This window comes from Pseudopipra pipra, chromosome 17 (genome assembly GCF_036250125.1).
Source record: "Pseudopipra pipra isolate bDixPip1 chromosome 17, bDixPip1.hap1, whole genome shotgun sequence".
Classification (NCBI taxonomy): Eukaryota; Metazoa; Chordata; class Aves; order Passeriformes; family Pipridae; genus Pseudopipra; species Pseudopipra pipra.
The window spans coordinates 3,682,146-3,708,298 of record NC_087565.1 but is presented as its reverse complement, the minus strand read 5'-3'; the positions used below and the strand labels follow the sequence as shown (position 1 = coordinate 3,708,298).

Sequence of the window (26,153 nt, the reverse complement as noted above, 5' to 3'; positions counted from 1 at the left end):
CCATGGGCACACATGGCTGCACTGCCCCAGTGCCCTTGTCTCCACACTGCCCTTCCCTCCCTGGTGTGTGGGCAGTGGTGCATTGTGGTGTCCGTCCTGACTCGTGCCCAGAGGATCTCACCATCCCCAAGAGCTGCTTTACTCACATTGGGTGACTCCCGTGTTTCAGCCAAGCAGGGTTACATCAGTCTGTGGCCATGTGGCACAGCATAGATGGGTGAGAGCCAGTCAGGATCTTCCCTGTTGGATTCCTGTGAGTGACTTCTCCCTTGTCTCCTCCGGTGCAGGGCGGGAGTTTCGGGTCATCATCATCAGCACGGTCCACACCAGTGAGAGCCTGCGCATCTCAGCCTCGCACCACCTCGAGTTCTTCAACGAGGCCAGAGTGCTCAACACCATCATGACCCGGGCTCAGTCGCTGGTGGTGGCAGTGGGGGATGCCGTGGCCTTGTGCTCCCACGGCCAATGCAGCAAGGTGTGGAAGCGCTTCATCCAGCAGTGCATCGACAAGGGGAGCATCTTCCCGGAGAACCTGACGATGGCCCAGATCAAACAGGCTGCGTGTGACAAGGAGAGCTGGAGCAGAAGCCCAGAGAGGAATGAGGAGGACAGCGACACAGATTCCTCCAGCTCTGAAGATGAGAGCATGAATCCCGATGATCCCATCCTCCAGGAGCTCTTAGATGAGAGCAAGAACATGCTGGTGACAGTGTCTGAAGAAGGGCTGCTGAATGTGAAGTCTGAGGCTTCAAACCTGTGGGCAGACAAGCAGGAATACACCAACTTCTCTTCTCAGATGATGCAGCTGTATCTGCACATGCACCCCAATATGTACAAGAGATGTGAGCTGATCAAAGAGGGGTTCGACAGAGCTTCTGCCTTCACCCTCAACGACTCCCCTGCCATGAACATTCAGATCAAGGGCAGAGTTCACTGCGGGACGGCCTTCACTGGGGACGAGGTGCTGGTGGAAATCCTGCAGGGCAGCACGGCTGACAGCAGCAGCCACCGCCCGCAGGGGAAGGTCGTGGGCATCCTGAAGCGCGCCGAGAGAGAGCGGAGCTTCATCTGCATGATGGACGAGTTTGATCCCCGGGTGATGATACCCATCGATCCCACTGTCACCAAAATATTTGTCCCAGGGCTGAAGGAGAAACCCAATGTCGTTCCCATCCGCAAGCTTGTCAATGGGAAGTACAGGGTGGTCAGCTGTGAGAAGATCAACCAGGAGACGAGGAGGTGCCAGTTCTTCTGCGTCCAGGTTATCTCCTGGCGGGAGGGGTTTTACTACCCTTTGGGAATAGTAACAGAGATCCTGCATGCAGCGCTGACTTTGGAAGAAGGCTTAAAGATCCTTGCCTTGGAGTATGGTTTGGAGAATAAATACCCAGCTGCTGTCAACAGGGAGTTAGCCAAATACACTTCCAACAGCAAACTAAACCTCACCAAGGAACCCCTGAAGGACTGTCGGAGTTACCCGACCTTCACTGTTGACCCCCAGGGTGCCAGGGATTTGGATGATGCTATCAGTGTCAGGGATCTTGGGCGTCACTATGAGATTGGGATCCACATTGCAGACGTGGCCGGCATCATTCCCAAGGGCTGTGCCTTGGACCTGGAAGCGAAGAAGCGGGGCATCACCTACTATGCTCCCAAGAGGGAGCCTCTGGGCATGTTCCCACCCCACATTAGCCAGGATGTCTGCAGCCTCCTGCCGCAGAAAGATCGTCGGGTGATCTCCTTGTTTGTCACCGTAGAAAAGGACACTGATCAGATGTTAAAGGAAGTCTTCACCATCTCCGTGATCCGCTCAGACAGGCAGCTGTCCTATGAAGAGGCAGAGCTCTGCATTAAGGACTGCTACAGGGGAGCAGCAAACACCCTTCGTTTTGATACCCTGGAGGACTGCATTGCTGTGGCTTATCACTTCTCCAGGATCCATAGGAAGTTTCGGCTGCAGGAGGACTGTTTCTATGACCGGCTGGATGAGGAAAGTTCCCCAGGTAAGAGGGGGTCCCATCAGATGATAGAGGAGTTAATGATCATGTTCAACAGTTTCGTGGCTGAGTTCCTCACTGACAAGGAAGCGACCAGAAATGTCACTCCTCTCCGGTGTCAGTGTGAGCCAAGTCTTACACAGCTCTCACACATGAAAAACCAGTACAACCACATCGTTCCTTTGTCCATCCATCTCTCACATCACCTGGGAGAAGTGCCTCCTGGACAAGACACCCCTAAAAATGTGGAGTTCAGTCTTCTGGCCCCCATCTGGGAGCACCTGCAGTCAGCTGCCAGTGCCCGTGACTTCCAGAAGATGCTAGACCTCGTCGTCACTGATGACATCCACCCAAAGCTGGCTCCCGTGGCCCTGGAGTTCAGGAGGCTGCTCAGCCGCTCCTATTTCTGCCGCTCCAACTCCACTGCCCAGTCAAAAGCAGGCCATTACTCCCTGCATGTTGACTCGTACACTTGGGCTTCCTCTCCCATCCGCCGATACGTGGATGTCGTGGTCCAGCGGCACCTTCATTCCGTGCTCCGCAAGAAGCCCCTCATCTATTCTGTGGATGACATTGACTTTCTCTGTCACGACTTCAACAGGAAGAATTCCCAGGCAATGATGTATGAGAAGAGAGCCCACTGCCTGCAGATGGCCACCCAGCTGAAGGGCCAAGTCCTGCAGAAGATTGCCTTCGTGGTGGATATCGAAGAGATGAGCAGGTTTTTTAAAGCCCTGTTTCCCCTCAACAAGGAGAGTCTTCCGGATCCACAGAAAATTAACTACAGGTCCCTTCAGCTGATAGAGCAGCCCGTGTTCATCCAGCAGCGGAGCAGCATCAGGCTGACGTGGAAGAGGAGGATATACTCTGCGGAGACGAAGGAGCACAGCCTGCGGGAAGGACCTCTCCGCGACCAGAGTGTCACCCTCTTCCGCACCCAGACGTGGCAAGACGTGCTTACGGCCATCAGGAAGGAGCAGTTTGAGAGGGCTGCCTCCCTCCTGCAGCAGAGCAAGGAGCTGTACCAGCGGCACGTGGGATGGGTGCGGAAGAGCCCGTGCTCACACTACATGGAGCTGACCCTGGAGCTGAGCGCCGGCGACACGCTGCGGTTCCAGCTCACCACCGACGTCCGCCGGGGCTTCCTGGTGCCCTTCGTGCAGCTGTGGTGTGTGACACCGGGTTTTGATGTCTGCCTGCAGCACACGGAGAAGCCAATTGAGTGCTTCTCTGCCTATGCCACGCTGCAATCCAAGGACAGGTACAAGAACACGACGGAGTACAACAAGGTGTGGATGCCGATGAGTGCCATGGAGTCTGCGTCGTGTGCCGTGGCCGAGAACGACTCGATTGTCCTCCATGATGTTAAAATAAAGTGGGCAAGGCAAAGGACAAGCAAAGGGCAGCTGCAAGGGAACTTCATCCTGAACAAAAAGTGGTTGGAGGATTGCTCCATTGAAGTGGACTTCTTCAACTGTTACCTGTGCATCCGCTTAGAGGGGCTGAAGCTTGGGAGCCTCCAAAGCGATGAGGAAAGCCTTAGCCATGGCCTCCAGAACCTGACTTTGCTTGACAAGGGAAGGTCAGAGAACAAACTTGTGGTCGATCCTGATACCTACACCTGGGTGGCTCATGGGATCACCGAGGAGTTCGACGATGACAAGAAGTCAGACAGGACTGGTCAGCAGACAATGAACTTTTACATCCACTATATGTCTATGGAGAACATCCCCGTGGAGATCTCACAGCCCTCTGCCAGGTTCACGGTGGAGCTCATACCAAAGATGCTGCCAGATGTGTAAGTGGGCTTAGCAGTGTGCTCTGGTTAACCTGTCCATGCAGAGCAGTGGCTTCCCACAGGGCCCCTCTGCTGCATTCCCCTGGGGCCCCTCTGCTGCACCCCCATGGGCTTTGCTCTCTGCTGTGGCTGATCCCCTGAAAAACCTGCCTTTACCCAGCTCTTACTGACCATACTGTTGGGCTGTGGATCTTCAGGGGGATGGCAGCACTCCTAAGGTTTGTTCTCCAGAGGGTTTCATGCTCTTCTGGTTGTCCCTGAGACTGGGGAGATGGGTGCTGAAATTTCCCTGGGCATCTTTTCTTATGTTACTGAGTTGCTGCAATACATGTCATATGTGAAGCACTGGAGTGGGGTTTGTTTAGCAGAAGTGCTCCCTGATTTCCAAATCATTCCCCTTTGTTGTTGCTGCAAAGCAAGATCTGCTCTTATTAAATCAGAGCTGATGTCTAGTTTGCCCTTCCTCATACACAGCACAGGCTGCTACACACCCATGATGTTGTAGCTTTCTCAGGGCATAATGTGCTTCCTTTTGTGCTTTGAATTTTAGGAAAAATTGGAAGCTAATCCACGAAGAGGGGGTGGGCCATAATAAAATGAAGTTAGGACAGAAGTTGTGCTCCTTGCCCTCAACATCTTTGCAGGCTCAGCTCTTCAGTCAGTTAAGAAATAGTCCCAGAAGCAGAGGAGCAGAATAAGTCTAAGTTATTTGTGGTTTAAGTTCTTTGTGGAAGGAGTTAATGCAACACCAAAGCAGAGAGAAAGTATAAACAAGGCAGCTGTGCAAAGCTGTATTACAACTTTTGCTATTCTGTGCTGCATTCCATTCATTCTTACTTTTCCTTGTCTGTCAGACGGAAAGAAAAGGCACTTTGGAGGCTGAAATATGCCTCCGACCTTGCTAAAAGCATCGCCCTTGGCCACGAACCTCCTCAGAAAGGTAAGTGCAAATATTAATCTTTCTTACCTTGTGGCTACTTGCTTCTGGCCAGGCAGGTGCCCTGGCAGCTTCCGTGGGCCCTTGACGTAGGACTGATGCTCCCACACCAGGAGGTTACCCTGACAAGGGGATGAGAGGAGCTGCTACATAATTTGGGATGCCCTGCTGAGGTTGTAATCCCCAGGACTCACAGAGAAGGTTCACAGGCAGAGTATCTTGGCATGGGGCAAGGATTATTTTTAGGTGGTCTTACTACCTGCTCCTTAGTACCATGACTCCTTAGTACCTGCTGCATCCTCCTGCTCAATCACTTCTGTGCTGCCCTCAGTAACCTTCTTTAAATTTGTTTTCTTGGCTCTGCTGTAACAGTGACAAAATCCAGAATCCTGAAGCAAAGATCCTTTGATCTCCCTGGCAGCCACAGGAAGCTAAACCAGAGTCAGTACCAGGCTATCCTGAATGCTCTGAGAGATTCCTTCACGCTCATCCAAGGCCCACCAGGTAAGGGGGGACAGCAGGACAACCCATGGTGTGAATGGCAGGTGAGAGCTGATCTGCTGATCTCCCTTTCCATAGGACCCTCAGTGAACCAGGAGAAGGGAGCATGTGTTGGCATCACCCACAGCTGTGCAAGGCAGTCCCCTCCGTTCTTGATTTTATTTCATGACTGATGAGGCAGATGCTGATCCAGAGCATGGGTGTTGTTGCTGAAATGTTCTCAGCATCCTCCTTGTTTTTCTAGGCACAGGGAAGACCGTTGTTGGAACTCACATTGTCTACTGGTTCCATCAACTGAACGAGGAGAGCATTGAGAAGGATGAAACACCATGCTTGGAAAAAGAAAAGCCCAAAAAGAGAAAGTGCATCTTGTACTGTGGCCCATCCAACAAGTCTGTCGATGTTGTTGCTGGTAACTATCGTTTTTTAAGCCCCTGAAGTGGCTCATAGTGGGGGGATGGAGAACACGTGGTGTGAGCAGGAGGGGCAGAAAGTGGGGATGGTCCTTACAGAAGACCCTGCGCTGCAGGGCGAGGACCGGTGAGGGTGGGATGAGGAGTGAGGGGTGGGGAGAGGCAGGCCATGAGCACCATCAGAGCCTGGTGCTGTCTGAGCAGACCTGTCCTCCTTCCCCAGAGATGCTGCTGAAGATGAAGAACCTGAAACCACTGAGGGTTTATGGGGAGGCCATTGAGGCGATGGAATTCCCGTACCCAGGGAGCAACCGGCAGCTCTCCCGTAAATCCCTGCGGGATACAAAGCCAAAGCGTGAGCTCAGGTAGGATGGCAGGGCCCCGCAGGCAATGAGGGTGCTGGGGAGAGGTGGCTTCTGCACCAGTAGCCCTGAACAAGCCAGAGCAAATGCAGTTTTGCTCCACCACTGTGGAGCAGCATTACTAACCTGCGTTGTAATTAATTTGTAATTAATTTTTTCAAGTGAAGGTGTACAGTCTAATGTAGCACTAGTCAGGAAACCCAGGTTGTTTAAAAGTCCCTAGATGTTTTCATCTCTTTGTGGAACAGCTCTAAAAGTCTCTGACTTCATTCCTGCTTGCAACTGCTAAAGGGAAGTGGTGGTTGTATTTTCTGTCCTCGAGTGTGAACTGTTGGATCTACAATGATGGGACAATCTGGTTGTGACTTTTTTAGCTAGTGGGGTTTCTCCACATAGACAGGTGGTGTGGTTTGCTTACTGTAGAATAGATCACTTGGGTCTGTGTTGGGGGAAAATATTTACATATTGACTCTTTACTCAGCGATATAATCCTGCATCACCTCATCCGGCGGGCGCCCAGCCCTTTCTGGCAGGAGATCCGTCACTTTGACGCTCGGATGAGGAATGGAGACCAGATCACAGAAGCAGAAACACAGAAGTGAGTAGGAAGAGACCCTGGTGAGAGATGGCTGACTTTGGCTGTGTGCCACCTCTGAAGCACAGATTAATAAACTGTGTGTTCAGAATAATGATAAAAAGAGATGAGCTCGAGATTAGTGGCACAGTGCAGAGCCTCAGCATCATTTCTGTGCTGTTGTCCATCTGGACCAGGAGTCCTATTATGCCTTTGTGACCCTTGAATCTTCCACCTGCAGCCCCCGCCCTGTTGAGTTCAGGACAAAGTACATTTCCTACAGTGTCCATCCCTTTTCTGAGAACACCAGCTCATCCTAGGGAGGGAGCCATAATCATTTGGGAAAGTACAGGCTCTGCCTGGTTCCTGAAGAGGAATCTGGAGATGTTTCCCTTATGCATAACCCGATGTTTTCTGCATCGACCACCAGGTACAAAGAGTGGCTGTCAAGTGGTCGCACGTATCAGCTGCAGTGTCACGATGTCATCCTGTGCACGTGCTCTGCCTCATCTTCCAACATGCTGGAGCAGCTCAATGTCAGGCAGATAATCATTGATGAGTGTGCCATGTCCACGGAGCCCGAGACCCTCATCCCCTTGGTCGGCCACCACCGTGCTGAGAAGGTACGTCCTTCCCAAACACATGTCCCTGGGACAGCGGCTCAGGGCTCTGGAACCTCTTCCATCCTTTACCATGCTGCTCTTCCAAGTCTTACCGCATGTTAAGGTTTGTGCTTCTTTATGGGATGGGTATTGCTGTCACCAAAAAATTGTTCTGGCCCAAGTACAAAGTATTAACATGACAAGAAGCATAGAGCAGATCTGAGTAGACTTAACTACATGATGGAGCAAGTCCAGAGGAGGCCTGAAGATGCTCTCTCTGAGGGCTAGAGCAGCTCTGCTGTGGAGACAGGCTGAGAGATTTGGAGCTGTTCAGCCTGGAGAGAAGGCTCTAGGGAGACCTTAGAGTGCATTCCAGTGCCTAAAGGGGCTTCAAGAGAGATGGAGAGGGACTTTAGACAAGAGCCTGGAGTGACAGGACAAGGGGAATGGCTTCACACTGACGGAGGGCAGGGTTAAATTAGATACTAGGGAGAAATTCTTTTCTGTGAGGGTGGTGAGGCCCTGGCACAGGTTGCCCAGAGAAGCTGTGGCTGCCCCATCCCTGGAAGTGTTCAAGGCCAGGTTGGACGGGACTTGGAGCAACCTGGGCTGGTGGAAGGTGTCCCTGCCCATGGCAGGGGGGTTGAAATGAGATGATCTTTAAGGTCCCTTGCAACCCAGGCTATTGTAGAATTCTATGATTATTTGTTTTTCTCCCATCAGATGGGAACACATTATCTGGGACAGGATCTTTATATCATGGCCACTGTGGTCTTTGACTGAGGTTGCTGTAACCGTAACATGAATAAGTAGCAACAAATGTCTGTGTACAAGCAGCCTTTCGAAGAGCTGATTTCCTTCATGAGTGCCACCACCCTCGCAGCTGAGGTGTCTGCTCTTCCTTCCAGGTTGTTTTGCTCGGGGATCACAAGCAGCTGAAGCCAGTGGTTAACAATGATGTTTGCAAGAGTCTTGGCATGGAGACGTCGCTCTTTGAGCGCTACCGGGAACAGGCGTGGATGCTGGATACACAATATCGCATGGTGAGGCCCTCGAGGGGGTTGTCTTTTCTCCATCACAGAAAATATGGGCTTGCCTCAAGCATCACATATTCTCCATTAGTGCTTTCCCTTTCCTAGATATAGGATTACATCTAGGAATATACCAGAGCCAGCTACAGCACAATGTCACAGTGGGTGAAGCCAGCCCAAAGAGATGCTGCAGGCCTGAGAAGTTCCCTGGGTTTTGTTCACCTCGGTTTCTCTCCTTTTCTCTGCCAGCACAATGGCATTTGCGAGTTCCCATCCCAGGAGTTCTATGAAACCCGGCTGAAAACGTGGCCTCAGCTTCATCGGAGACCCAGTGTGCTCCACCACAGGGATAACAGCTGCTGCCCCATCATCTTCGGGCACGTGGAAGGCAAGGAGCAGTCCCTTATGATTTCCACTGAGGAAGGAAATGAGAACTCCAAAGCCAACCCTGAGGAAGTGGCGCAGGCGGTGAGGAGGGTCCTGGGGGATTGCTGGGGACACAGGAGGGGAGGATGTTGTGCTGGGTGACTCCTGGGGTTGTGGAGGGACAACAGAGATGTAAGGTTAAAGATCAGCAGGGTGCAGTGTCTACCTGGTGTCTCCCGGGTCTGGAGCACACCAGGACACCCCTGGGCAGAGGAAGGCCTGGGGCAGCCTGACCCCAAGGCAGGCACCATCGCTGCCCCTTGGAGAGGATGCTGGGGGGCCGTTCCCTCAGGCCCCTTTCCCAGGTGAGCAGGACGCTGGTCTCTCCAGGTGAGGATCGCCAAGCAGCTGGCACTAGATGGCACCATCCGGACAGAGAGCATCGCCATCCTGAGCCCCTACAACGCCCAGGTGTCCGAGATCAACAAGAGCCTCCTGAGGGAGGGCGTCCGAGGGGTGACTGTCTGCACCATCATGAAGAGTCAAGGTGAGGGGGCAGGAGAGGGGAGGGGAGGGGCGTGTCTGTCTCCTCCCACCTTCCTCAGGAGCTGCTCGCAAATAGAGTCTCTGAGCAAAACCTACCCCAGGGTCATTTCAACCATGAAAGCTCAGATTTCTGGGTGATTTGTGACTATAATAAATCTTTTGGAAGCCTCTGGAGTGCTTGGGCAGGGTGAGGCTGCTTAAGGCAGGAAGGTGGAGGATCTCTAGTGGAAGGTTCCCCTGCCCATGGCAGAGGGGTTAGAACTAAGTGGTCTTTAAGGTCCCTTCCAATCCAAACCACTCTGTGATTCTATGATTCTGTGTCTGATGGGGGTATTGGAGAACTGCCCAAACATGTTCTCTTTGGAGAGCAACAACCAGAAGTTCGATGGTTTCTGAAGCTAGAGAAACCCAGAGGGTGGCTGCAGTAGAGAAATGAGTGTCCTGTGGGGTGGAGGGATGACCAAAAGCTTCCTTCTAAAAAAAATCTGGTTTGATTCCACTTTCTAGGAAGTGAGTGGAAATACGTGATCCTCTCGACTGTACGCTCCTGCCCCCGGTCTGAGATTGATAGGAAGCCCACAAAGAGCTGGCAGAAGAAGTACCTGGGGTTTGTTACTGACCCAAACCAGGTCAATGTTGGCATCACACGAGCTCAGGAAGGACTCTGCATCATAGGTGGGTCTCCTTGGACGGTGCACAGGCCTGCAGGGGAACAGGATGCTTGGATAAAGGGGTGGTGATCCAAACTAGTACAACCAATGGTCTTGCTTTATTCTTCTGCCCTTTCTTTAGTCCGTGGTTTTGAAACTGGGCAGTCTGGGCAAAGCAGGGCTCGTGCACGGCTTGAGTGCAGCACGTATAGTTAGTTTTTCTCACCCTTTGGTTTGGACCACATTGTTCCTGTCCCTCGCATGCTAGAGCTCTCTCCTAACAAAATCTGGCTGCTTATTTTTCTCCTAATTGCACAGGCATAGGCTGTGGTGTGTGGGGAAGCTGCTCACAGATATGACGGCATGGAGAAGGGAGCTGGAAATGCTCCTGGCAGGGACCCAGCCCCGTTAGCTAGAGATGTTAGACAAAAGTTTCTGTGTGATGGTATCAGCCGAGCCTCCTCTGGCCACTAACCCGCTGGCCCCATCGCTGTGCCCGCAGGGAACCGGTACCTCCTGGAATGCAACCCCTTGTGGAAGAGACTGCTCCAGCATTACCGCCAGCGCAACTGCTGTGCTGCAGCCCAGGACATTCGTGTCAGGAAGACCACAGCAATCCGATGAGGATGGCCCTCTCTGCCAGAGCTGCGTTACGTGTGCCTTGGGAAGGACCAGATCTTTCCGTTCTTTAATGACCCATGGAGCCAAATGCAGCAGGGGAGCTGGGAGCTTCCCCTGCACCGTGACAGCTCAGAGCTTCAGCACCTCCTTCAGCATTTTGGGGTGTTTTTAATCAGTGCAACCTTGGACAGGAACTTTCAGCTATTAGCAAACCAAAAAGCATTGGAGATGGATGACGGGCGTGTGACTTTATTGATGACATTACTGTTTTTGTAACTGTAAGATGCTCAGCAGAACCCTCCCATCCTACCTGCCACTGCAGCTGCAATTTTTGGGGACCAAATATTTAGTCCAGCCATTGGAGTTGCGCTTTGGGGATCAAATACTCAGTCTAATCATCGAGGTGGAGCAACCACACACAGCAGAGCTGCTCAGCAAGATGCTGTTTACCCTGGAGGACCAAAGCTTCTGAGTAAAAAAAGCCTCTCATTTTAAAACCAAGGCCAGGGTGATTTTTAAGACTTCTCATTTTTTATTTTTTTTTCTTTTTTAAGTGAAGGAAGAAAGCAAAGAGAGATGCATGTACCACTCTTTGTCCAGCCAAAATGTTGTTCTCTGAGCATGTAAATATTTCAGTGCCAAGGCCAAGGTGATTTTGTAAATAGATTTACGTGTTCTTTGTACAAAGGAGGTTGTCCTCACCAGCACAAAGGTAAAAAAGGAAAGGTGGGGACTGCTCCTACCAGGAAACGCTGGGATTTGTCAGCCTGTTTTAGACTGTTCAGAATTTATTTGAAATTTCCTGTTGAGCCCCTCTTTCCTACCCCACATATTTTTTTTTAAAGCTGCTTCTAATTTATTAACTTTTAACTCTGTGAATTTGTTTCACAGCCTTATGGCCTGAGATTTTAAGAGTGGTGAAGGAAATTTGATAAATGTACCACGGCATATGTGTGTATAATGTATTTTTCTATTTTCTGTAGCCAAACTGCTGTGAGCTGGAAGCTGTGATTCACCAGAGGGGCTGCTTTTGCCCAGTGTGGCTGGTGGCGATGTATCACGGTGAAGTGGTGCTCTCTGAGAATCATGGAGCTGCTTTCTGAAGCATGATAGTTTTGAGGGAGGGTGTCTTTTATCTCATTTCAACTCTGAATGTATGAAGTGCCTGCCTCGGCTCTCCCCAAACCACGTGCTTGGCTGTCTCTAGGTGTCCGTGTGGGACGGAGATGAGATGCAAACACGGTGTAGTACCAAGTCTATACTGTGCTGGGACACAAGTTTTCCTTGGTGTGAGTCCCTGTGGTTTCACAGCGCTGTGGGAGGATGAATTTCATCCTGTTTGCAGCTGAAGTGCAGTGTGGCTCTTTCCAGTGTGGAGGAATGTGCAATAAGGAAGCATTGTGTCAGGAAAAGTCTGTATTTAACGCCGTGTTTCTTCTCATGACTCTTTGTTAGACTTGGCTAAAGAACACATGGAGAAGTTTTGTTGTTCTCTTCCTAGTTTTAAACTACCTTCCTACACATCTGCCTTTGGGGGGTTTGAGCTCCATGCCAAAGACCACCCAGGCTCACTCTTGTCCTGCTGAAGCATAGTAACAGGCATATGGCTGGTGATTCCATGAGGCATAAAACCCCACAGGAAGTACATCCTGCTGGTTCTAAAGATGCTGGTAAGATGTAAAATTCATTGTTCCTCTTTGAAGTAATCCAGGATGGGACCTTAAAAGATTCTGCACCAGCCTGGTTTTGCAAATATTATTGCAATTCCAAAATAAGATTGTCTGGGAATCATTCAGCAGACTACTGAAATGCAATCATCTAGCTCCAAGATGATGCAGAGAATTGCAGGAGAGGCTGGAATTCTTGGGATAGCTACTCTAACATGGGGCTAGCATCGTTCTAACAAAGCCACCTTGGTCCCTTTAGAACCAGTGGGCCTCATTTTCATGATCACCTGTAAGTGTAGAGTTTCTCCCCTGGTTTTTTTCCTGGTTATTTCGTACATGTAACACATTATTTCATATGGGAGAAGACTCACCCCATGTGTAGTGGCTTAGTCTGTGCTCTTGGAGGGGGTTTGGCCAAGAGAGTGACCTCATAAAGCAACTCCCTTTGTCCTCAGTGGGGAAAAAAATGTTTATTCCTACTCCACAGAGGCAAAGCCTAGACTAAAATGCTTTGCTTGGTCATTTCTGTGTTGCAAGACAATATACATATTATTTTTTTCCTCTGAAGATGTATTTTATAACTGGTGTTTAGAAAATACACCCAAGCAGCAGTTACAGCCATGCTGGACCCTTGTGCTTCTGGCACTGTGAGCAGGTTCCTGGAGAGCTGGACATGGAATAGTCAGGGATAGCAGAAAGTGCAATTAAGCTTTTTATAGACTGTAGTGACAGTTGAATATCATGTTTTTGTCCTTGTGCTCATGGAGAGAATCATAGAAATCAATAGAGGAAAAAAAATCCAAATTGGTTTGGTTTCATTTGCACACAGGGCTTTGAATTAACTTTTGAAAGAATCTTACATTCAAGCAAATGTTCTTAAAATACCAAACCTTTGGGAATCTCAGTGGGAACACCTGGCAGCGTGGTGCCCAGGGCATCTGTCCAGTCACAGGCTCTGTGTTCTCCACAGTCACAGCCAAAAGCACATGGTTGCAGGACACAAACGTCAGTTCATCCATCAGGATTAACTTAATTTCTTCAGCATTAGGTAGAGCTTGAGCACAAATTGAACAAGGGTGCAGGGAGCCAGTGGTGTGCCTGGTGTCAGCCTGGGATGGGCCATGTGGTTCCAGGAATCCTCTCCTTGGCCAGCTGGACTGTTTCTGAGGACTTGGACAGATCTATGTAGGACAATCAATTTACTGCAATAAATTGATGGGGTTTTTTTAAAAAATAGAAATGAAACGTCAAGTGTCATGAAGTGTGAATTAAGGAACTTGAAATGCAGCAGGTTTTTATCTTTTGTACGTCTGTGACTCGCAGCAAACCTCAAATGACCTTTTGAATACAAATATTTTTACCTGCTTTGGCCGTTTATAAGAATGAACCTCAACATTCCTTTTTTTGATATTTAAGCCATAATTGTAAAAATAATCTGAATTTATTTAAATAATAAATTTTATTACTAAAAGATCTGTTTATGTGATGGTTTGTTTAGAATCTATGTGGGGACAGCTCTGTTTGGACTGAACCAAATGGTAAAAAAGAAAATGAACATTACCTGCAGTTCTTGGCAGAGAAGATAATTTTCTGCATATTGGTTGTGTGGATGTATTACCCTTCCCTGTTTGCTGGGGGGCTTGGGGTTATTTATTGTTGGGATTTGGCTGGTTTCTTTTAATTAGAGTGATCTTTTCATGCAGTTATAGAGGGATGAGCATGAAGTCATGCTTAGGTACCTATAAGGCGCAGGGTGTAGAGGGTGAGAGGAACCAGTGATGGAGATAAGTTTGGGTGGGTGATTTGAAGAGCTCAGGGTTCAATTCAGGTATTTTGTAGGGTTCACTTCAGATATTTTGGAAGAAGGACAATAACTTGGGGTAAAAAACCCGAAACATCATTGCAAGGATCTGGCACCAGCATCTTGTGGTGTATGAAAAGCACTGCATGGTGGAGGTGCTTCTGTCTCCTGTGCTCTGCCTCAGAGGTGCCCTGGAAGATTTTCTGCTTCTGGCTGCTCCCACCTGTTGGTTCTGGCAGTGGGATACAAGCATCGAGCCCCAAATGCTTCCTAAGGATGTTGTTTTGTGTGAGAAATTTGGAATGGGTTACTGTTTGGCTGGAGGGATTTGGGGAAGGCGCTTGTAAAATTGCTGTTGAAAACAGAACGAGTTCAATTTTGTGCAAAATGTTTAAACAATTTATTTTGATTATTCATCTTTTCCAAACCATTACAATGAGGAAGATGTTCTGGTGGGCCGCCTTGTAAACCCGAAGCTGCCGTTGGTGCTGCTGCCGTTGGTGCTGCCACTGTTGCTGCCGTTGGTGCTGCCATTGTTGCTGCCATTGGTGCTGCTGTTGGTGCTGCCATTGGTGCTGCCGTTGGTGTCTTCAACAGGGACAGTTTTTGTCTCCAATACAAGGCGGTCGTGCCACTGTGAGTAGACAAGTGTGTGAGTGTCAGATCTTTTAACTCTGAACTCGTATGATCTGCCAGGCTGCAGGTGATGGATTACGCATGGGTTGGAGATGACTTCCTGAATCCGACTGTATCCTGGTTCTGTCTGACTGTCGTCTGTCATTAACTTAATCTCCAGTTGCCATCGTTCGAGGTGTGACTCTTGATTTTCATTAATCCACTTGAGCTGGGCCCAGTTCTGGGATGCAAATGACTCTCTCCGATCAAAAATTGGTGGCTTCTTTGTATATAGAGAAAGACTAATGTGAGGGTGTACAGCACCTCCAAGAATTACCTGTGACACCAAACTGTGCTTGACATGGAGCTTTCTTGGCTCTTCCAAGGCAATGAGTTTACTGAAAAGCACAGAGAGCTTGAGCACTTTCTTTATAGTCAAGTCCCATTGGGAGAGGAAAGTTGCCATGTCACAGGTCTCTACGTAATGGCTCAGCTCCTTTCGTCCTCGATCCAGCTGTTCCAACAGCCCAGTTAAAAGTGCCAGCTGGATTTCAGTCTGGTTTTTTCCTATCTTCTTAATCTTCTGGAGTTGGCAGGGGCTTGCGATTTGCAAGATGTCAGCGCAAATCATCATATTGTTCGGGTCTCTCACGCACAGGTGTCTGGGCTCAATCTTCAAGTAAAAGTAACACTTCTTCAGAAGATTAAGTCTGTTCCAGTGGTACCGGAGGAGGCGAGGGTTCAGCTCATTGCGAAGGAAATCCTGAACAAGGTTTTTATTTCTCATGTACTGCTGCACGGTGGCATTGTCTTGCCCTTCTCTGGTCGCCGTACTCTCCGAACTGGTTTCAGTCTCACTGAAAACCTTAGCCATGCTTCCAAAGCTCGGGTGCTGTATAGGAAAGCAGCAATAATAACATTAAGAACCGAAAGAAAAGCAGCTCTGAGGGAGTATAATCATGGCTGTGACTCTTCTCTCTTAATTAAAGCTTAGCTTATGTAGCTGGAAAAGAACTGCTAGACTAAATGTAGTTCCAGAGGAATTTTCCTTTATAGTTGTGTGGTTTCTCATATTTTATATTGTCTATTTATATGTATTCCAACCATGGCATCCTTCTATCCCTCCCTTTGAGAGGTTCTACCTGTGCTTAATATATTCACTGACAGGAACTATTCTCTGAGACACTCTGCCAAAATTTCTCCCTATCTTATTATCTTCTGTTTCATTCTAATTACCTGCCTTTGTACTCCTGTAAGCAATTTCTTTCCATTCTTCTGCCTCTCTGGAGATGTCTATTTTTCTCTCTTTGTAATCTGCCAGGCTGTTGAGGTTTGAGACCCATCTTCTCAGCCAGTTCCTACAGCTACATAATCACCTTGGTGATTCAAATTAACCCTCTGCCCCCACACGAGGTGGTGCGCAGCAGGCAGAGCAACACTGTCACCTCATGACAGCTTCCAAGGGGAATTACAGCGTTTTCCTCGCGCTTCCACCTTCAGCAGTGGATTGGCACTCATAACCTGACTATGTTTTCAGTGATGTACTGCTTTCCCTTTCTTTGGTTTTATTTTGCATTATCCCAGATCATGATGCTTTCCTGTAGAATGCCCACAGTCTATGAACAATGTACAGTAAGAGAATGAAACACATGTAAAGCACCTGCAAACAGTTTGATGTCAGGATGTTTACACAGGGATTCTTGTAGCACTATATCTGCTGGCTTAATCTTAGCTGTTTACCAGGGCCTGGAGTGACAGGACAAGGGGAATGGCTTCACACTGACAGGGGGCAGGGTTAGATTAGATATTAGGGAGAAATTCTTCCCTGTGAGGGTGGGGAGGCACTGGCACAGGTTGCCCAGGGAAGCTGTGATTGCCCCATCCCTGGAAGTGTTCAAGGCCAGGTTGGACGGGACTTGGAGCAACCTGGGCTAGGGGGGTTGGAATGAGATGATCTTTGAGGTCCCTTCCAACCCAAAACAGTCTGGGATGATTTTATACTTCATTTATTGGCAAAGATGTGCCCTGGCTGGTGGTGCCCTCTGAGCCAAGGTGGAAGGTGTTTCTCTGTTGTGCTTTAGCTGAAGTACCTGTGGCTCACACAGTTTATGTACCACAAACAGCAATTAGCTAAATAAATGCCTGTGTCCCTGTTGCCAGTGATACTGTAATGAGAACTCAGCTGGACACTGAAGTGGTTTTCACAGGCTGAACACACTTGATTTGAAAATGAAATTGATACAGAATTTTGAAAGTAAGATCTAACATGTGAGATTTTAATTCTTCCATGCTCTGTAGAAGCTAGATTGTGACACCTGCTTGACAAACACATTTTCTTTAGCCTCATTTTCGCTAAATTCATAACGGAGCTAATAACATTTCCTCATAGGAATTCCAAGCGTTTGTAAACCTTGTAGCTGTCTGGCCCCGAGCTGCACCATGGTTTATATACTAAGTCACTCATTTGCAACTATTTCTCTCCAAGAGAGCTGTCATCTAAAAAAAACACAAAACAAATTCTATTCCCTTTTCACTTCTTTTCTTTCCTCCAAAAAAACTCCACCTGAACCAAGGCAGTGCCAGCTCCTGGCATCCCGTAGGGAGCAGCAGTGCCAGCACATGTGCCAGGTGACATTCCCCGCTCTTGGAGGGATTTGGCTCTCCGGAGAAGTTTGTTTGCCCACAGATCGAGCTGTCATTGTGCTTGTTTTCCCTTGCTGTTTTTACATACATATTTTTCTTTTTTCCTGCCAGGAATGGCTGGCTGTATTCCCTGCAGTATTGCTATGCTTGCAGCCTGGGGGCGGGGGGGGGGGGGGGAGTGGTGCTGCAGTCACCCAAGGAAGGGGCTCTGTGTTCACCCAAGAGGGGTCGAAGTGGCACGCAGGGGGGTCTCCCCCTGAGCCCCGACCCACCTCGTCATGCCCCCGGAGGTGTGTGCAGGTGCCCCGGTCCCGGTGCGGCCCGGCTGGATGGACCCGCGGCCCGGCCCTGCCCTGCCCCGCAGCCCCGCAGGCCGCCGCCGTTGCCATGGCGACCCCCCGGGCCCGGGGAGCTGCGGCTGGAGCGGCCCAGGACCAGCCTCAAAGTCCTCCACACGTTCCCCCTCCGCAATTCACAGGATCCCAGAAAGGTTTGGGGTTGGAAGAACCTTAAAGCTCCTCCCCGTTCCACGCCCCCGCCGTAGGCGGCGATGGCAGTAAATCCCAGTAACCTCCTTCGCAGCCGCCCGTTCTGGTCCCTCGTACCTTCGCCTTCGCGGGCTGCTGGCTCGGGGACACCGGGGGCACCGGGGACACCGGGGGCACCGGGGACACCGGGGGCACCGGGGACACCGGGGGCACCGGAGACACCGGGCTTCGTGAGGAGAGCATGTCTGCTCTGCCCGTTCAGCAGGAGGTATCTGCTGTGGCTCCCAAAACGATGACACAGGTTGTGCCCGCTGCTGCATCACAATGGCATCGTGGAACCAGGGAAGCTGGAAACATAGGGTGATGGAACCATGGAATCGTAGAATCATAGAATGGTTTGGGATGGAAGGGACCTTAAAGCTCATCTCGTTCCAACCCTCTGCCATGTGCAGGGACACCTTCCACTATCCCAGGTCGCTCCAAGCCCCATCCAACTGGCCTTGAACGCGTCCAAGGATGGGGCAGCCACAGCTTCTCTGGGCAACCTGTGCCAGGGTCTCACCACCCTCAAAGGAAAGAATTTCTCCCTAATATCTAATCCAAATCTCAGAAAGCAGGAATGGTTCTGGGGTATGAACAGGACCTTCTGGGCTTTATGGTGTGCTGTGAGTGAGGGCTTTTTTTGCTTTTTGAGGGCAAATCTTGTAGAGTCCATCTGAGGCCAGACACCAACACTTTGCTCTCCACAGCGAGACTGAGACTCTTTCACACTGTCAGAAGTTTTGTTAACTTAAATACATAATCCTTATTAAAGGGCTATGATGAAATAGGATATAAACTGCTCCGTTAAGTGCAGCAAACTTCCTTCTGGGGACAAAGTGATTTTCCTTCTCTGTTTTCCTGTGGGACCCAGCTGCCCAGTCAGCTGTGTTACTGTGGAGAAGAGAGTGGCTTGTCTGATTCACGATGGCAAGCTCCATGCCACAACTGGTGAGTTCGTCAGCAAACTGGACAGGCGTCCTGGGCTGAAGGTGCCCTTGTACTCCCTGCTATTAAATCTTTGGGTCAGAGCTTAGCCTTAATGCTGTCTGGTGTGCTTAGCTGGTGCATCTCTCCTGAGCTTTTTTAATTGAATGATAGGTAGGATCCATAACGCCAGCCCTAAGCTCCTGCTTGAACACCAAGGGAGGAGGTGATCTGTCATTTTAAGAAATCAGTGCATCCTCTCAAGGCAACCAGAGCTTACCATTTCATTTCACAGCTGCCAAGAGATTATACAATTGTCAGGTGTGATTTGCTAACAGCCAAGAGGGATACCAAATATATTTGAAAGCAGGTTTATGGCCTTGCTTGGGGGGAGGGCCAGTGGAGATCAGTATTCGGTGATAATGCCAAATTTCTGCAGGAAATTAATGTTCATGCTCATGTCATGGATCTCGATCCTGTTGTTCAGATTGCGTGTGCTAGAAACTGGAGGAGTCCTTTTCCCTCAGCCTTGGTGGTCTGAGGGTATGAGAAGAGACCTGTGGAGGTCCAGCTAACCTTGCCTCCTCATAAACCCACTTAGAGTCTGCAGCTGAAATTTTAGTGTTTTCCGTCATTTTGCATCAGGGATCAATTCAATGAATCTCTTTGAATTAATACACATACAAATGTGTGTGAAGCATTGAACACCACGTACCCCTTTGCCTTCCCTCTCATCAGCTGAGCTGTCTCTGTGGCAGAGCTGACAGCTGCTGTCACTCTGTTTGTCACTCTGGCTGTCCTGTCCACAGCATCAAAATAAAGAACTTGTTAGTCCTGTCTGAGATCAAGATATAAGCAGACGATTGATTTTCTTCTCTCTTCTCATTAGCGAGCTCTGACACTTAATAAAACATATATTTCCTCACTTGGGGTAAGCAAAACACCCAGATAGTGCCTGTCAGAGCAGTTTGGGAGCAGGGATTAATCTTTATGGAAAATCAATAGCTGGAACAGAAAAATTGGCAGAACCCAAATTAAAAGTCGCTGGCAATTTCTGTCTTCATATTTCACATCTGCATTTCTGAAACAGTGATTTGCTGCAAAGGCAAAACAGGGGCAGGGATGGGGGTGAACTCCGAGCCTGGTTCCTCTTCTGCTGCTTCCTTGTGGGTGGAGGTGGATGCCAGGTTTGGAGCAGCTGTTTGAGCAGCATCAGGTTCAAAGTGATCCCTGTCCCAGGGCAAAGGGCTGTTCAACACTGACCTTTCTGAGCGAGGTTGTGTCCTCACAGCAGCACTGTCTTTAAAGTCTTCCACCATCACCACCTCCTCCAGGGTCCCTGACTGTGTCCCTGCAGCCCCAAAAAGTACCCATCCCTCATCATGCTCACCTGGCTCTGTGGGAGCAGGATTCTCAGAGCAATATAAAGGCTGCAATCCCCATCATCACAAGGGTATGACTGATTTACTCACTGCTTGCTCCCAGTTTCACTGGTGCCTCAGATACCTCAAATAAATTATACATTCCAGATAAATTCCAAATCTAAATCATCGCCACACATCAGTGAACTCGTGGTGTTCGGCAGACTGTGATTCAGAGGCTCACTTAGAGAAGAAAGAGGGATGGAAGTTTTCTAAGGAACCGGGGAGGGGGGGAGAGGGGAGGAATTGCTCTCCTGAGATGCAAAAGCCCCAGCTGGACCAGGGCAAGAAGGAGTTAATTGTGTCCCTGAGGCAGCAATTATCTCCAGCTCATTACACCCACTAATGGCACCCAAGGAGGGAGCCCCAAAGCCTGGACCTGCCAGAGTTTGGAGTGACCGTTTGAACAGCAGGCCAATAAATTTGGGGATTTGGAGGCTGTTTTGGGGCAAAAATCTTCCCTGGTCTGAGCCCAGACCCACAATCTGCTCCTCCAGAGCCATGGTCTGTTAGCTCTCCATCTCACATGGATGAATCAGCCCAAAGCATTTGATCCCACAACAGGCTCCAAGGAAGGGGAGGCTGCAAACCCCCAGGGCACAAGCATGGGGGCTTTTATTTCTTGCCATTGAAGACTACAGTGACCTGGGGAACATTTATCCATGTTCCTCAGACACAGGGCCAGTACTGGGACAAGTCTGTGTCACAAGGAGGGATTGAGGCTTATGGTGAGACAACGACCTTCTTGGGTTTGTGGAGAAGGGAAGGTGGACCCTGCATGGCCAGTTTAGTGCCCTCACTGATTCCCAGAAGGCTTTACAGAGGGGGCACGAGCACCTTTCGTAAGACCACAGGCACTGGCCCTTCTTGGGTTAAACAGGAGTGACTGTGGGGCTGGATCCGTGTGGAGGGAGCAGAGTTGGAGCTTGGAGGGATGTGCCAGGCTCTGCTGCTCACAGGGGTGCTCACCCTGGGGCCTCATCCAGCCCCAGTGCTGGGGCAGAGGCTGTGGCACCCATGGCTGTGGTCTGGGGGGCTGATCAAGGGGGGCTGGTGGAGCCACATTGCAGGGCCAGAGCAGGGGCGTCCTCTGGGAATCCTGACAGCCCCCGGCTCCGGCAGCAGGACAGAAGGGTAAAATCATGCCCGTGTCATCCCATCCATCTCTGCCTCTTGCAGGCTGGTCCCAGGGGAAGTGCAGGCTTTGGCAGCTCTAAGTGGGGTTGGAGGCGGATGCAATTCTGGAGAATAAGATTCCCTTGCAAAACCTGTAAAAAAAAATAAAAAAATTAAAGTTCTTGGCTGAGAAGCTTGTTTAAAGATCTTATCTCTGGCAGAGGAAATAAGTTTTTAATTCCTTCCCTTGCTGCCTCTCAGCAAGTGCTGGGTCCCCAGAGGGGCACAGGCCATTAGCTCTGTCAGGAAACGAGCTGGAGAAGCAGCTTTTGTTCATGGAACTGAGACTGACCTGAAGTGGCTCTGGGTGAAGCTGCTGCCTCTGCCACGTGCGGTCCCTGCTGTGGGGAGAGTCAGGTGGGGTGCAGGTGGAGTGGACACCCTGCATTCAAGGCAGATAAAAGGCAAAAATTACCTTTTCCAAAGCCTTGGTTGGAATCAGGAGGTGGTTTGGGTGATGCTGCTCCCCCTGCTCCATCCCCAGGATCCCCCTGGCAGGACTGGCATCCCAAGGGCCACCTGGAGCTCTGCAGGAGGAGGGACGGGGTAGCCAGGGCCATCCCGCACACACTGGGGGCTGCACTGCTCCTCACGCACGGCTCTCTTGAGCTGATGCTGGAGAGCTGTTGGGATACTGTGTGCATTGGGATAAAAGGTATTTAATAAGTGACATCTTGGTGCTATCCATGGCCTTATCCACTGTGTGGCAGAGCACCAAGGCTGGGCTGTCCCTGTACCAAGGACCACTGTGACTGTCCTGGCACCAAACAGGGGGACAGAGGGTGAGGAGGGTCCAGGCTGCTGTCTCTCAGCGCGGTGGTCCATGGGGAAAGCAGAGCCCCTGCTCGCTCAGCTTTGTCCCTTGTGTTCACCGTCACCTCCACCTGCATCTGAGTCATCTCCCAGCTCAATGGAGTGTGTGGGCTTAGTGCAGCTTTAGCTGTTCATCCTCTGCTGTGCTGGAGCCTGACACGGGTAAAGTGGAGCAATTCATCAATGCAGGGATGAGGCGGATGAATGTCCTGTGCCAATACAATGGACCTTGTTCTCCTCCCACCAGCTCAGGCAGCAGCGGATGTCACTCTGGCCCAGCGAGGGCTGCTGAAGTGGCTGCTGCTTGAGGAGCTCAAGAGATCTTAAGAGAAATATGGACTTATGTTTTGTGCTGAATGACTTAGTGCTTCAGCTGTAAAACACAGTCTTTGTGGAGAGAAGGCTCTTGAAAAATGTTCCTGTGTGCAAGCAGGAGAGAGGGAGAGCGAAGCCATGGCGGCAGCATCTTGCCTCTGCTCTGATGTTAAATCCCTCCGGGGTGAGATTGGTGCTGGTGCTCAGGACTGTGATTGGCCTCGTGGCCATGGTGGCTACCTTTCCCACCCTGGCCCTGCTGCCTGGCTGTGGCCTTTCCCACGTGCAGTTCTGCACCAGCACGTGCCCCCCCGGTCCCTGAGGAGCACAGGGCAGGCGGTGGCTGCCAGGGTACTTCTGTCAGCTGTCAAGTACTTGAAGCAGCTTTGTGGAGTTCAGCAAACCTCTTTGCATGCAAAATAGCAGGTCTCCAGAGAGCAAATCCAGAGTGAAACATCTCTCCTGGTGACTGACACCAACATCTCTCACTAATGACGCTTTTTGGTTGTCGGCTGTGCAGTGTGGTCACCTGCCCTTACCAGCTCCTCGCCTGCAGCACACGTGCAAGGCGACCTGGGCTCCCATCCCAAGCTCCTGCTGGGGTTCAGTTTCACCCCACTTGCAAGGGATGATCTGGGAGCCAGAGGCCATGGCGCTCACATGGGTGTCTGGTCACAGAGAAGCGTGGGATGCCATGAACCTGGAGATTGGCAACATGATCCTCGTCACTGGTGTAGCTTAAACAAGTCTTGGAGGTGCAGCAGCATTTGAGACAGAGATTTTTGGGGTGGTTGCATTTGGTGAGGCACAGCAGTGTAGCACAGCCGCTCTCTGCAGCTGCACTTGATGCCAGGACAGGGACAATGTTGGGGTGTGTTCACACCAGGGGCCAGTGTGACTGGAGCTAACCTGGCCCCTTCTCTGCCTGCAGCCAGGATGCTCTTGGCAGGACTGGGGAGAGATGTTTGAGCAACCAGTTGGAAGGTGGGGGGCCCAGGGGAAACACGGCTTGGGCCCCCCTTGCCGGCTGGTGAGCGGGGCCATCACTCCAGCTGGGGTCGACCAGCCTCACTGCGGCCCCACTGGGCTGAGAACATCCATTTTCGGTGCCTGTCGGCAGCAATTAGGGAGCACAATGCTGACGGGTGCGCGGGGGGAGCCCAGGGCCGTGCGGCCGGCGGTGCTGGGGCTGCCACAGGGGGGGTGGCAGGGGAGGACGGGCTGCCCTGCACGTCCCAGCACGGGCGCCGCCGCTGCCTCGGGTCGTGCGAGGCTGCGGGGCCGTTACGCAAGGGCTGGCGAGCAGGGCTGTGTGGCCCCATGTGCCGGGACATCCCGTGTCCCACAGGACACCATGTGTCCCACCCAGGGTGGCCTCAAGCTGCTCAAAACCTGTGGACATCACCCACAGGAAAACAGCTGCAGGATGCAGCTCAGCCTTGTGGTGCTTTTCCCATCATGGATGCTGATCGCAGGACTGGGAGTCCCGGCTGGAAATGGGGCTACAGGGGATCCCAGCTGATGTGACCAGCTCGGATTTGGTCTTGCATCTGGGATTTGGGGCAGAGCATCTGTGCAAAGGGAGAAAGTGTGGCTAATAAAGCAGCAGTTCTGCTGGGCGTTTTCCTTGGTGGGTTTGTAGCCACAAGAACAGAAAGCCAACTGGGCGAAGGGCTGCTTATCCTCTCTGGCTCCCAAATGGGGCTGCTGGGGAGGTGGCCAGATGGGAAGGAAGGGGCAGGACGGGGAGGTGTTTTCAGGCAGGCAGAGGTTCCCTGTCCCATTAATCGCTGTGGCCTAGTTGGGTGTCTGCAACAAGAATGGGGCTAATCCTAATCCAGGGCGAGGATAAAGGGCCACAAGTGCCGCGTGCCAGAGAGCCACGTTCTGGTTGGCACTGGCCACCATGCCTTGGTTTAGTGCCCTAAGCCCTGGGGTCAGTCCAGCTACCCCAGACCAGGGTTAGCTGGACCTGCCCTTTGGGATAGAGTCAGAGCTGCTTCAGGGCCTTGGTCTGTCCATCGCTGCCAGGGGACACCCTTCCAACCTCACTGCTGCCAGCACAGCGGAGGACAAACACACAGAGCTCATGTTTCAAGTTGTGTGTGGCTTTTCAACCCCATCAAATAGCTTTATTCACACAAACGTCCCTTAATTTACAAAGCCTCTGCCATTCATACACATCAGGGGATCCACAGTGTTCAAAGAACTTAAATAGAACATCTCATACCAAACCCGAGTAAACCAAGTACAAAAAATATTTATATAAAGTTGTTCACACATAGGTCCTAGATTACCAGCTTCTGTGCAAAAAAAAAAAAAAAAAAAAGAAAAAAAGAAAAATACAGATTCATTTACTAATATTATCTTTAGTTTGGAGTCTGGGTTTAAGCCTTCTGCTCTTGCTAGCTCAGCACAGGGGCTGTGGGGACCAGGAGGAGTCCACAGCAGGGCTGGGGCAGGGTGCCTGTCCTGGGGGTCAGCCAGCACCCCAGTGGTGTGGCAGTGAAGCTGCTCATCCCTGCAGAGCTGCTGTGTTTTGCTGGGTGAATAAGCTGAAGGCCCATGGTGGGCTGGGCAGCTGCTGGGAAGGGGAAAGGTGCCAGGATGGGGATCAGCAAGCACCCCTATGTGGCCCATGAGCTCTTCCAGCAGCCTAGACATCACTCTCAAAGCTAAAAGCACTACAGGCAGGCTACAGAGAAATAATTTGGCAGGTCACAGCTGGAAGAGAGCAGCTCTCTGTGCTTCCCTCCCAGCTGCACCCACCACCCCAGACACCCTGGAGTGTGAAACGCTTTTGGACATGAAGGGCCACACTGTGGGATGTGCCTGTAACCAGTGGAGGAGCACAGGAGCTGCTGGCACAGCTCTCCCCAGGCCAGTGACAGCTCCTGGGTGAGGGAGCCAGGGGCAGGAGCGTTGGCTGCATCCTGCTGCTGAGGGATCGGGGGCTCTGCTTTCCAAATGCTGCCCCAGCTGATGGGATGGGGAGGGCTGTGAAGAGTGGAGTAAAGCCCACAGCCTGCTCCTGCGGCACGGCCGAGCCGGCACAGCACTGAGCACCACACACCCATCCCATGTCAGCATCGCCAAAAAGGGGAACAGGAGCCCCCCCCCACAGCTCTAGTGTGAGGCTCAGGCAGCAGAGGCCTGTGGCGAGGAAGGAAAGCAGCAACAGGTTTCCCTGTTCTCCTGACCAGCAGAAAGCCCAGGGAAACGAATCCCAGTTTGTGCCCTGAAGCAGCTATCCCATGATGCTTGGCAGGCTTAAACCCAGACTCGAACTGCATATGGAGGAGACAGACACTGCACACAACAGAGGATTTCCACGACGATGGTAATGCTTGTTTTACATCTTATTGCTCCAGAAAGGCTCCGGGAGCCTGTGATATGTGAAGGAGCTGGGTCCTGAGGAGTAAAGGAAGACCACAGGGGTAACTCTTATCTGTCACTAGCACTGCTGAACCTCAAACACAGCAGCAAGGGGATATGGGGAAGCTAATCTAACCCCTCTAGGCTAGAGCCACCTCTGCTTTTCTCCCCATGGACCAAAGCTGGCCGGGAAATCCCCGTGACACCTGCATGATGCCGGTGGTGTCAGCCTTGCTGCAGGCTGGTGCAGATAACATGTTTCCCAATCCTCCTGAGGCTTGGCTTGTTCCCCCCACCCACCCCACATCCCTCTTGTAAACAGCAAAGTCAGAAGTAAACAGTTTCATACAATCACTCCCCCGGCGTGGGCACCAGCTGGGGCTGCATGAGCCCAGAGGGCGACAGGGTTCTGCAACAGGGGCCTTGGCTCCCCCCACACTGACCAGGTATCCCCTACCTGGATGCCCAGCTTCAC

General features: G+C 51.0%; 2 protein-coding genes across 6 annotated transcripts in view; one reads left to right on the top strand and one right to left on the bottom strand.

The window, feature by feature from the left end:
• Nucleotides 1-13,536, top strand: part of HELZ2 (helicase with zinc finger 2) — a 30,490-nt gene extending 16,954 nt beyond the window's left edge. For all 3 annotated transcript variants that reach the window (XM_064673891.1, XM_064673892.1, XM_064673890.1), the window contains exons 9-20: nucleotides 288-3,795; nucleotides 4,650-4,735; nucleotides 5,105-5,236; nucleotides 5,478-5,645; nucleotides 5,870-6,011; nucleotides 6,490-6,606; nucleotides 7,013-7,205; nucleotides 8,093-8,227; nucleotides 8,465-8,683; nucleotides 8,972-9,128; nucleotides 9,635-9,802; nucleotides 10,280-13,536. In XM_064673891.1, the coding sequence (XP_064529961.1) occupies nucleotides 288-3,795; nucleotides 4,650-4,735; nucleotides 5,105-5,236; nucleotides 5,478-5,645; nucleotides 5,870-6,011; nucleotides 6,490-6,606; nucleotides 7,013-7,205; nucleotides 8,093-8,227; nucleotides 8,465-8,683; nucleotides 8,972-9,128; nucleotides 9,635-9,802; nucleotides 10,280-10,401 (5,147 nt within the window). In that variant the 3' untranslated portion in view covers nucleotides 10,402-13,536. The remainder of the gene's footprint in view (nucleotides 1-287; nucleotides 3,796-4,649; nucleotides 4,736-5,104; nucleotides 5,237-5,477; nucleotides 5,646-5,869; nucleotides 6,012-6,489; nucleotides 6,607-7,012; nucleotides 7,206-8,092; nucleotides 8,228-8,464; nucleotides 8,684-8,971; nucleotides 9,129-9,634; nucleotides 9,803-10,279) is intronic.
• A 706-nt stretch (nucleotides 13,537-14,242) lies between these two features.
• FNDC11 (fibronectin type III domain containing 11) lies at nucleotides 14,243-17,890 on the bottom strand. 3 transcript variants are annotated; one of them, XM_064673904.1, is made up of 3 exons: nucleotides 17,730-17,814; nucleotides 16,892-16,977; nucleotides 14,243-15,373 (listed from the first exon to the last, which is right to left on the bottom strand). In XM_064673904.1, the coding sequence occupies exons 2-3, from the start codon at nucleotides 16,943-16,945 to the stop codon at nucleotides 14,297-14,299; spliced, it is 1,131 nt and encodes a 376-aa protein (XP_064529974.1). In that variant the 5' UTR covers nucleotides 16,946-16,977; nucleotides 17,730-17,814; the 3' UTR covers nucleotides 14,243-14,296. The 3 variants fall into 3 exon arrangements, with proteins under 3 accessions (XP_064529974.1, XP_064529972.1, XP_064529973.1); XM_064673902.1 differs by lacking the exon at nucleotides 16,892-16,977 and having other exon boundaries at nucleotides 17,730-17,890; XM_064673903.1 differs by lacking the exons at nucleotides 16,892-16,977; nucleotides 17,730-17,814 and adding an exon at nucleotides 17,397-17,624.
• Nucleotides 17,891-26,153: the final 8,263 nt, after the last annotated feature.